Source organism: Sus scrofa, chromosome 8, assembly GCF_054392235.1.
Source record: "Sus scrofa isolate SSC_HxYL_T2T_F1_AM1 chromosome 8, Sscrofa_HxYL_maternal_Yorkshire_Landrace_v2.0, whole genome shotgun sequence".
Taxonomy (NCBI): Eukaryota; Metazoa; Chordata; class Mammalia; order Artiodactyla; family Suidae; genus Sus; species Sus scrofa.
Genome location: NC_139390.1, coordinates 19,198,951 through 19,211,037, shown reverse-complemented (window position 1 = coordinate 19,211,037; position 12,087 = coordinate 19,198,951). Strand labels below are relative to the sequence as shown.

The following is a 12,087-nucleotide window of genomic DNA, read 5'->3' as shown; positions in this document are numbered from 1 at the left end:
CACCAGACCCTGACCCTGACCCTGACCCTGACCCTGTGGCCTGTGGCAGCCATCACTAATCAATCACACTATTCTCTGCCACTGAGCCTGGTATTCTCAACAAACTCTCCAGTCACTACCAATTTATCAGGCTTAGCTCTGAAAGTAAAATTTACCTGCCATCCCTTTTCTGGTTCAATCACTTTATTTTATAGGTAAGGAAGCAGAGACCTGGAAAGATAAAGTGACTTCCCTCAAGATTAAATAGCTTCAAAAGGCTGTGCTAAGACTCAAACTTCTTCTGACTCTAAATCAGAATTTCTTTTCATTATCACATCCTTCCTTTCTAATCTGCCCTTAATAAAACTCTTGCTTTTCTAGGTCTTTGATAACTATTTTATTCTGTACTCATCAAGTGCTTTATCACTGAAGAATCTGCACGATTTATATTTTATGAAGATTTGCAGCATTTCCACTTTCCTCTTACTTGAAAAGTATTTCCAAAAAGGAGATTTAGTGATTTTTTTTTTCCTACTGCATTGTGGCTTGGGGGCTTAAAATCAACTCAGGCAATGTCAGAAAGAAGCCCTAATCAAGGTCTACGGGAAAAGAACTGTGAAGGAGGAGCAGAGACTATCAAAATTTTCATTTGATGAAAGTGGCTAATATAAAGGGGGAAAAATTACCATGAAATGAAGTTAAAGTAACAACAAAAAAAGAATGCAAAAGGCTAAGAAGGGGTAATAAGTCCAGAGACATTTTCAAAAAAAAAAAAAAAATCAGAAAAATTATCAAAGGGAGGTACAACAAATAAGGTTTTCATACATCCTAAGGAGATTCGGCAAAATCAGCTTCTCCAACTGAACACGCAACGGGCAGTAGTAGTGTTCTTATCTTTCGCAAGAATCATGAAAAACAAAGATTTGTTTTGTTTTATAAGTTTTATTCTAATTTTTCTTTCCAAAGTTTGACTTTCTGGCTATTGAAAAAACGGTTTTTCTAACTAGGCCACGTATCAGATGTGGTGAACCTTTTTCACCAGGGCACTGAATTACATCATTGTTTTTAATAAGCTTGGACTTTGGAACTATTTCTCGGAACTGAAACTCCAGTCTTTCCAAAGCTCCTGTACATGTTGAATGAATAACTGAATGAAAGAGAGATTGAAATCTGGAGTTGAAAGGAACTGGGTTTTAATCCTGGTTCTGCCACTTCCTAGCTAGGCCCACACATTTTACCTAACTCTCTGGCACTCATCTTACCTGTTAGATGAGCACAGTGGTAATATACCCACTTGGCAAGGTGTTAGGAATTATTTGCGATAACACATTGAAAAGCTTAGCCTTGTGCCTGACACACAACACATGCAGAGGAAGGTTATTGCTGTCGGCATGGTCACAGCCATCCCTAGACTGTCATCACTCATACAGTCCCAGAGTGGGGGTAAAACTCTTCTTTCTTCAGGTCTTTTTTTTGTGCAGTATCTGAGACATTAAAATGGCAAAACACATTATCCCTCAGAAAACGGTTTTGTCCACATTTAGAGACAAGTTTTCACTGTGGACAAGGGTTTGAAATGGTGAGGAGGCAAAAGAAGGCAGGTCTAGAATAAAGCCCATGAGAGCAATTAATGCGAAGTAATGAATGACCGTTCGTTTAGACAGCCTGCGTTACTAGGAGAGTGGACGGACATGAAGGCAGAAGGAGGTGGAGGTCGGGTGAGCCGGTTCTGGATCTGCACACACGCACCCCAGCAACTCTGCTTCCCTGTCACCCCACGACCTTGGGCACACCCCTCCTCGGCCCCTGGCATCCTCTGAGTAGCAGAGGAAAGTGCATGTGGCATTCCACCCACCAGAAAAAGCGATTTGCTTCTGCAGAACCTCCGAACAGAGAAAACCCACATTCATAATGATGATCCTGGGGGCGTTTCGCCTGATGATAAAAGATTAGATCATTTGGTCTCCAACCCAGCTGCCCTTCAGAATCACCTGGGAAGCTGGGTACAATCATTTTTCTTAGGGCTTTACCCTCTGATTTTGATATAGTAGGTTTATAGATACCTAAGAATCTATATTTTTAATAAGCACCTTAGAGCTTAGAGACATGTAGGAACCAGCGCACTAAGTTACCTACGGTATGGTCTTAGTGTTTTATACAGCTTATCGTGTATACATTTACTGAAACTGATGGACAGTCATATCAGAATATTTATTTAAGCAGAAAATCCATTCCTCGACCATGCCAGAAAACAGAATATTTACTATACCTGGTAATCCAGCATGCAGAAGCTTGGGAAAAACTGACAAATTCGGGCTTCGAAAAAATAGGGGAAAATCCAGAATATGGGTAATTCTTTGTGACCGTTATCTAATGGATCACAAAAGAAAACAAGAGAAAAGCAAATTAGGGACTGATATTATAAGGAAAAAAAATAAAGCAGCCAGGTGTAACTGAAAAACATCTGGTACTGGGAGAAACTGTAATCCTTCAAAAACCCAAATCATACAAAAGGAGAAACTATGTACCGCAGCGCCATTTACAGCTTGACCTTTCCCCAAAGTCAATGGAAACGTTCTGTTGTATCCAAACACAGCTACACAGGATATGCATATCCCTATAGTCTAGGCAAATATAATACCAAAAAAGTGAGAAATTTAAAATGAACGTGACTTCGAAGCACACAGGTGGCTGTGACGTGGTGGAAGGGTTCCTGGATCAGAAGGCAGAAGGCCTTGGGTCCGAATCCCAGCTCCGCCATAACTCATTCTATAGCTCTCGGGGTGAATCCACCTTTTCTGAATCAAGAGGCTTATGAACAATTTTATCAAAATTAATTTTTATAAGAGACAGAGGACACAGCTATTAGTTACAGAGCACCTAGTACAGGCTAAACACAATGCTAAATACGTTCTAAGTGTTATCTCCTTTCAATAACCCCTGGAATTTAGTAGTCCCATTTTACAGATAGAAAACTGAAGCTGCAAAATACACGCAATTTGTCTAAATCCATGCAGCTAATAAGCAGCAGAATGGAATTCAAGCCCACAAACCTCCTTATTGCTTCCTCAAAAACAGTGACTTTATCCACTCTGATAAGTAGACTTCAGAACCAAAAATAAGTGGAATACTTAGTATTATGAGTCATGTATTAGACTTCATCTGCATTCTGTCCCCAAAGCACACGATTTATATAGCACAATTAATGGAGAAGCTTGATCACAAATTCCTGACACTCATATTTATCAACTTTCCAGCTGGAAACTGAAAAATGATTGTCCTGACTAATTAGATAATTATAAAAAATACTCTCAAGTCCTAAGACACTTGAAACTGAATGTCCCCCAGTCATTGATCCCCTGCTAGGGTCGAGTGTGTCACCAAGAACCACTGTTAGGCTGCTGGATGGCCAAGCTTCCCACACAACTCTTGGAATGGAATGGTTTAGAGCTTGGCCCAGAGGCTGGGGCCCTCCTGGAGCTCCGGGTAAGACTTTGGGAAGAGGGACTGGAAGCTCCATGAGGGCAGAGACAAGTGTCTGTCTCCACTACTCCATCCCCAGCACCTAAATAGTATCTGGAACACAGTGGCCGTTCAGTAAACATTTGCTGAATAAATGACAACAGTCCACTGCTACTCTTCATAATGTCCCCTCATGCCCACCACAAACAAATATTTTACCTATGAGCCATTTTAAAAACCCATGATTAGAACAATACAGAGTATACCGTGATGATAAAGTCATTATCAAATAAGTTTATTTTTTTTAAAAAAGAAGAGAACCCAAGACATGAATCGGTGCTCTGATTCGCTGAGCTCTGCTCATACTCGACAGGAAGTAGATACACAGATGCATGTTTATTTTGCAGTAAGTAATAAATTACATACCTTGGCTTTGACCTTCTTTCCACATAGCAATTAACTTCTTGAATGTAACAGCCAGAGGTTCAACCAAGCCACCAAAGGGAGGATCTGTCACCATAATGACTCCTTCACCTTTATCTTCCTGGAGAAACGTTCTGCACACGTCAAGGGCAGCCTGGAACAAATACACATTCATCTCGAAATTAGGACCAGCAGGAGGCACTTCATCCTATTCAGATGAGAATGTATGAGGCTCCATCTCCCCCTTCCTGCCCCCCCCCCCAGAGTCCCTCAGCGACATCCTGAAGCCGCTCTCATTCAGCCCCGTGAGATTTTTATCTTTGGGGTCCTTGATAAATGGGTTTTTTAAATTATGAATTCAAACACGATCACTATCAGAGGTCTACACATTTCAAATGGGTAAATTAAAAAATTAAATTTAGTAACCTAAGAGAGAAACTCACTACCCACGGAGACTATCTAAAACGCTAAACTCGGTTCAAAAAACAGAATCGGGGACTGTGCTAAACACTGGAGACACAAAAACAAATAAGACATTCTTCCTACTGGTTAGTCCACCACCGGAAGTTCAGTTTAATAAGAGCCACAAATTACCAGTTAAACAGGCACGTGTTTCTGAGTGCCAGGTAAAGGACAGGCACATGTGAACATGCAACGTAAGGAAATGAAGGTTCACAAATAACAGAATTTATCCAGACCATGAAATCATGTTACTAACACCGTTCACAACAAACTGAAGTGTTTTTAGTAATTGCAAAGTTAACATTAAAAATCCTAGAAGTTAAGGATCCAGCATTGTCACTGCTGTGGCGTGGGTTCGATCCTTCACCTGGAACTTCCATGTACCATGGGCACAACCAAAAAAAAAAAAAAAAAAAAAAAAAAATTCTAGGATATTTATCACTTTTTGCTTTGAGACAAATCAATAAGAGATAGACCTGTAATAGTAGCTCTAGCCTACTGACTTTGTAGTTGCTTTCAAGTATTTACTATAAAAGCAAATAAAAACTTCCAGCATACAGAATGGCAGAAGATTTTAAAGTTTAATGGCATTTAAAATTTAATAAACCTATAAGTACTTTATAATAAAATGTATATCGTTCTACTACTAAGTCAACTTAGAAGACCCAATTGATGAAAGGAAAAAATCACAACATCCTAATTCCTCTCCTAATAAAGGAAAATCTTTTTATTAACTTCCTCCGAGAAGTCCTACAGCGACGGATGGTGTCAGTAAGGTTGACCATTTTTCAAAAGCTGCCTGGCACTTCCTGCCAACACCAACAAGGACTAACAGCACAGACGACATTACTGAAAAACCTTCAGATTCCTTAGAGTCAAAAGTGGAAAAAAGAAAGTGAGCAAACAACCCTTGAACCCCTAACCAAATTTAAAAAAACATTAAAGAATATCTTTCCAGGAAAGCATCGACAGTGGACAATGTCCCATCCTGAGCTGCCGAGGGTCCTATGTTGACCACCTACGGGACACAGACTCTTGCTTAGGCCACCAATGTTGACAGTAACTTAAAACTTTTCTTCATCTCAGTTACCGCTAAAAAAGAGCTTGGCATTTTATTTTATTTCATGACTTTTTGCCTTTTCTAGGGCCGCTTCCCATGGCACATGGAGGTTCCCAGGCAAGGGGTCGAATCGGAGCTCCATCTGCAACCTACACCACAGCTCACAACAACGCTCACAGCTCACGGCAACGCCGGATCCTTAACCCACTGAGCAAGGCCAGGGATTGAACCTGCAACCTCATGGTTCCTAGTTGGATTCGTTAACCACTGCGCCACGACGGGAACTCCAAGTGCTTGGCATTTTAAACAAGCCCCTCTATACACACTTCATAATTAAGGCCTATGACATTTCTCATTACCCAAAAGACTGTATTATTTGCTGTGAAAAAAATCCCATGCAAGAAACTCCTGCTGTTTAATCCCGTGGACTGTGAAGTGCTTCTGTGCAGTGGCAGAGGCTTCCTTAGATCCTAAGAGGTGCCTGGTGCCTCAGAGGCTTATATGCCTTCACAGACAGGCACCTAGGAGACACTTAAACACTTTAGTGATTGATTAGCAGATGGTGATCTCTGCTGAAAGCCTTGACTCAGGAAGTGGGTGGAAAAAGGGCAGACAGGAAAATTACGAAACAGTACTTTTCCATAGACCATTCTCTCCAGTGGCGCAGCTCCTAAAATACAGAGAAAGGAGAGCTTGAGCGCAACGACTGTTTTCTTCTGGAAAAGATGGCCTGGAGTTCAGTCTCGGCAGCTTATTCCGACTGTTATTCTAGAAACTTGTAAGGTAATTCTATGAACTCCCAATAAAAGTTACAGAGAACTTCCTAGAAAAAGGCTAATTATGTATTACTTTCTTAAAATATATGAAACTGCTAGCCAACTCCTGAGTGTTTGAATGTAATTTTACTCTCGTTATTGTTCAAAATAAAAAGCGAAATCAGGCATGGTATTCAAAACAAACACCTGACCCGCTACTGCAGCATCAAGCAGTACTATAAACCCATGACCTCCTCATGTGTCCCTAGGGCCAAGGGCAGCCCTGAGCTCAAGGCCCCGCAGGACACTGCATGTGGATGTTCTCTGCCAGCCCCGCAAACGCGTTTCCAAACTTCACCTCCCTGCTCTCTATGCGGAGGGATGAGAGACGAATCCAGGTCTCGCCCCCATATCATCTCTGACTTCTTCCCAGCACATGTCAGTAAGTCTTCTTTTTCTCCCTTTTTTTTTTTTTTTTAGATATAACTGACATATAACATTCTATCAGTTTCAGGTGTACACACAGTAATTACAACAAGACTTCTTGTTTCCGTCTGCGAAATGCTTCGGAATCCATCTCTTTTTTATCTTTTCCCCACCGTCACTGTCTGAGGTGAGAAACTCCTCACCATCTACGGTCAAGCGATTTTTCATTCCTTGTTCTTCTTCACGGTCATCTAACCAGTTCTCAAATTCGAGTGATTATCAACCACGTAAACCTTTTGGAAGACAGTGAAATACATCTAATTCTAACAGCTCTTTATTTCAATACTTGGTTTTCACAGCTTCCACCGCTGAAAAATAAGCCTCCCAATGCTAAACCGACTCTGTTGGAAGGAATGAATCACTGGGTATACTTACTGAGTCAGGAGACTCATTTTTTAATCCCAACCAACAATTTTGAACCTGTTTTCATTTCCTGAATGCTTAGTTTTTCAGTCATTTTATCATTAGCTGATATCTTAAAGCACAATATATACTTAAACATGTTCACAATTTTATCTTTTTTTTTTTCTTTTTCTTTTTTTTTTTTTTTTAATGGCCGCACTCACAGCATATGGAAGTCCTCAGGCCAAGGACTGAATCCGAGCCGCAGGACTAAGCCCAAGACACCACACCTTCCACAAACACCAGATCCTTTAATCCACTGCGCTGGGCTGAGAATCAAACCCATGCCTCTGCAGTGACTGGAGCCACTGCAGCTGGATTCCTAATCCACTGTGCCACAGCAGCAACACTTCGCAATTCTTTAAAAATTGATATGTATGCATATATGTATGGACATGCTTCAAGTAGTCTTGATAATTTCAAATGCTTTTGGCCAGCCTCCTGTCAGGTGTGATCACTTGGTTGGTTATAGATTTTATTCTGTAATAGGATTGACAAAGAGCTCAAATTGGGAGTAAAAATATCAGCTTTGCTATGCTATTTACAATGATGTTATTAACATCATATTGAAAGAAGTTGTTTTTTAAGCCACTCTACTTTTTCTTAAGGCTATTTTTTAAGAGAAATGTTTGGCTTACAGCAAAATTGCGAGGAAGGTACAGAGATATCCCACCTCCCCAGGCCCCATACACGATAACCTTCCCCACTATCAACATCGCCCACCAGAGTGGGACATTTGTTAAAAGCGATGGACCTAATCGACAGCATTATCACCCAGAGTTCCTAGAGCGGGGCTAACTCTTGACATTGCCTGTTTTTTAAGGATCAGTTTAATAAAACCATAAATCCCCTTAATTGGGACTTGAAATTTATCAGGGAGGCAAACACCTAACAACTAACCACAGAATTATTTAATTACAGTATCATAAATCTACAAAGGAGAACCTGACCTAGTCTGAGGGTTAGGGGAGGCTGGAGAAAGTGACCTGAAAGAGGGTTCTGAAGGATGAAGTGAAATTAACAAAGCAAAGAGCTGACAAGATAGAGGGAACAGCATGGGCGAAAGCCCCTGTGGTGGAGAGGCCAGTTTGCGATGAATATCATATGTCCTGATCACAAAGAACAAAGCAGGAATGAGGAGAGGACAGGCTGGAGAGTGGGAGGGGTCAGATCACACAAAGCTACGGAGGCCTTGGTGCGAAAGTGGATCTTTACCCAAAAAGCAGTGAAGTCATGAAGGATGAATCATGCAATCACCTCTAGATGCTCTATACGCACTCAATGAAAGAACATAAATAAGTATCAATAAATGGTGGAACAGCCACCATCTGCTCTTGAGGGACCCTAGGAAAATAAGGGCGGAAATACAATAAAAGAAGAAAGAGACATGGTTATTAATTCTTACCTTTCCATCGAAGAAGTGATGGTTAAACATGTTATAATGGCAAAAACTGTCTTCCATATAAAACTGTGAATACCTGTAAAATAATTTTGTTTTTACTGTAGTTACTTCTCCAGTCATAGCTATAGAGTATATAACTATAAACCAAATTTTAAAATTATGAAAAAAATTAAAAAACTACAAAATCTCACCTATAATAAATGCAATTTCATCTTCCTTTAATTTTTTTGAAAAAAAGAATACTTCCCCCAAATCTCAAAAAATCCATAATAGTGGGTGAATGACAAACTTAATTTATGGTCTCAAGTTTAACAGGCCAGTGGCAAAACTATAGAATATTCATATATAAAAAAACCACATGTTCCTATGGAACAAAAAATTATATATAAATAACCACGTCCCTGATAGATTATTATGCAATTTAAGCTTGAGATGGGCTGGCAATTAAAATACATCTCTCATAGTTAATAATTTTAAGGAAAATACTGAATCAACCTTTCTGCTCAACAGCTGTTAATTATTTTCTTCTGTGGTTAACAAAAAAAGGTATTTAATACAAAGTTTTTCTAGTCTATTGCAGATTAGTTTAATAAAATATCCTTTTCAATATGTAAGAAAAAGAAGTATGTGCATTTCATATTTACTGAATTAATCCAGGAAAGAGGATATTTATTTACTGATTGAATCATTTTATTCTTCTAACAAACTACTTTAAAATGCAATCAGTAATGAATGAAAGTACCAGCTCTAGGTATTAACATTTTATAAGTTTCTGCTAATTTACTAGGCAAAATTCATACCACATTATGGCTTAAATTTGCATTTATTTGATTTCTTACAAGGCTGAGTTTTCTTTATTCCTTAATTATATTTGTACTGCCTATCTCTGTTTTCTCCATTTATGTCTACAGGTCTTAACGTCTCTCTTGCTGATTTCTGAGGTTTTTTGTATAATACGGAAACTTCTTTTATCTCAACAGGATTTTGAACTTTCACAATTTTGTCATAAACAATTCAAATATGAACCACACCATCTTTCTACAGAATTCATAATCTAGGGGGACGCCTGAAAAAAAAATCAAGGGCACGTCCTTACTTAACACCACTTCTTGAACCAAATCATGACAGCGGCACTTCTTTGCTTGTCTTCTACTCACAGTTGTCCACTGCCATCTGTAACTGATTCACCATCCTTGCTGAGCATTTAATATGAAGGACAAGCCTAGTTTATCCCCTTCCTATTACACTTCGGCTAAGAGTACAGCTCTACAGTCAGGTGATCTGGTTTCAAACTCTGGGTCTCTCATTTTTTACCTGTGCAATCTTAGTAAGTTATCTAACCTATCTGAGCCCCAGTTTCTTCATCTACAAAATGGGAAAATAGTTTCTGCCTCAATGGACTTGGTAAGAATAAATAAGATAATGTATGTACAGTGCTTTATTACAATGCCAACTATACAGCATATTTGGAAATGTTAGGGATCGTTATTTTAATAAATACCAGCTATAAAGATTTATGTCTCAATATTCCTAATACTAGGGAATTGTGTTTAAGTCCAATCAAATTCTTCTCCTATAATCTAAACCCATGTCTTCTTGTTCTATGGAGATGGAAAAACAGCTGTTTGCCATTCTCAGTACAATATCCCTTAGGATCCTTTAAGATACTGCTAGTACATCTGCTGATTTCATAAAACATAAATTTGCACAGAAGAAATAAACAGAGGGAGTTCCCGTCATGGCACAATGGTTAATGAATCCGACTAGGAACCATGAGGTTGCAGGTTCGATCCCTGGCCTTGCTCAGTGGGTTAATAATCCAGTGTTGCCGTGAGCTGTGGTGTAGGTTGCAGACACAGCTCGGATCCCGAGTTGCTGTGGCTGTGGCGTAGGCCGGCGGCTACAGCTCTGATTTGACCCCTAGCCTGGAAACTTCCATATGCCAAGAGGGTGGCCTTAAAAAACAAAACAATACAAAAGAAAGAAAGAAAGAAAGAAACAGAGGGTTTAGATAACTGAAGAATACTTAAACTATAAACTGTATAAACTGTAACCTAAGGAACATTCCAGAAACTGGCCCACTGGAATGGGACAGTGTCAACTATCACTAATAAACAAATGTCTTCCTCTTTAACCAAATCCCAAATAGCTGATAATATATCAGTTATTAAATTTACATATGTATCAATAATAGCACAGTTGTGGGCTCCAATGTCATTTGAGGGTATTCGCTCCTGCATTGCTTTGTGTGAGCAAAGGAAAATACAATCCCTTTTAAAATATATTTCAGACCCCCTCCATTTTTTTTCATTGCTTCACAATGAAACTATTAATCGTCATTTTTTTTAAATCAAAAAATAAAATTTTATGTACATAAAATTCAGCACAGCACACTTGTCCAAAATGTTCTGGGCAGCAGTGGGCACAGTCAGAGAGAGAAAAAAAGCCAAGATTTCAGCTCTAAGTTTCCATCAAACACAAACAAGGGAGCATAATTATTCATATTTTAAATTATGAAAAATCACTCAACATTACCCTCTTAAAATGAAATTTGCCACATAGAATTATTCTCTCCAATGAATAAGGCAAACAAAACCAATCAGAAATGCATGCACTTGAAAACTGCTCAAAAGGACATTCATTTAATTTGGCCATTCATTCTCTTTAAATGAGAGTCAGTTACCAAGTGTGAAACATGTTCGACACACAGGAAATGTAATCAGGAGCTGAATAAAATTAGTTCATGAAATGAACCTAAGAAACTCATTTTTTGATATAACTTTATTTGGATGATAGTTTGCCAAAGAGTTTCACATCTTTCATGCTAAAATTAGAGCATGCAGAAATCCATCTTAGCGAATGTTAACTTCACATCTTAGACCCCCTGAAAGGGACATTTACAGCACAAGTACAGAGAGCACTGGAGTTGAGGCGGTCCTCGGCAGCCTTGCACGCAGACCTTCTGTGGAGCAACAACGAGCCACAAAGTGCCAAAAGGAACTATTCATTGCCATTCTGTACTCTAAATCAGAATGTTTTCCTCACTCAACTGTGATCCCTATGAAAAATCTGAACCAGCCTCACACGCCATCTTAATGTAAACACAGGCAGTGGGCTGAGTTTTTTCTGGCTACTAACATATTTCAATAAACCAGCTCTCGATTAGCACCCAATGCTGACCTTTTGCAGAACTGACTCAGAAACAGAGTAGGCTATCAAAGAAGCTAAACTAGGATAGCCACAGTACGATACCTTCAGCTCTTGTTTGGAACACACACACACACACAGGTTTACAGACATGAAAAGAAAACAGTATCTGTGTATTCCCTAAAATACAAAGCAACTTGATCCACATCCCCTACTCCCTACTCTGACCAGAGGAGTCCAACTACAGGCTCAAGAAAGGTCAAACTACAAGGCCAGGCATTTAAGGCAAAAGAGTTAAAGAGGAAAAGTTAAATCTTTCAAATTAAATCAAGTAAGATGCAAAGAGTTCTGGAGAATGGCGCCCACAGATGTAAATGAATTTCACTTCCTTAGCACTATGAAATAGTGCACTAAAAAGTGGTTAACGATGTGAATTTTATACTATGTATTTTACCGCAATTTAAAAAACTAAATCAGGGCACTAGCAATGAACAACGCAAAATAAACTT

At 39.2% G+C, this 12,087-nt stretch overlaps 1 protein-coding gene across 3 annotated transcripts in view; it reads right to left on the bottom strand.

Annotated features, from left to right (window-relative positions):
• Window positions 1-12,087, bottom strand: part of ZCCHC4 (zinc finger CCHC-type containing 4) — a 45,685-nt gene that overhangs the window by 15,514 nt on the left and 18,084 nt on the right. For all 3 annotated transcript variants that reach the window (XR_014812271.1, XR_002346589.2, XM_021101077.2), the window contains exons 6-8: window positions 8,435-8,507; window positions 3,868-4,018; window positions 2,249-2,349 (exon numbers count right to left, since the gene is read on the bottom strand). Coding sequence is in view for 1 of the 3 variants with exons in the window: in XM_021101077.2 (XP_020956736.1) it covers window positions 2,249-2,349; window positions 3,868-4,018; window positions 8,435-8,507 (325 nt within the window). In the remaining 2 variants the exon portion in view is untranslated. The remainder of the gene's footprint in view (window positions 1-2,248; window positions 2,350-3,867; window positions 4,019-8,434; window positions 8,508-12,087) is intronic.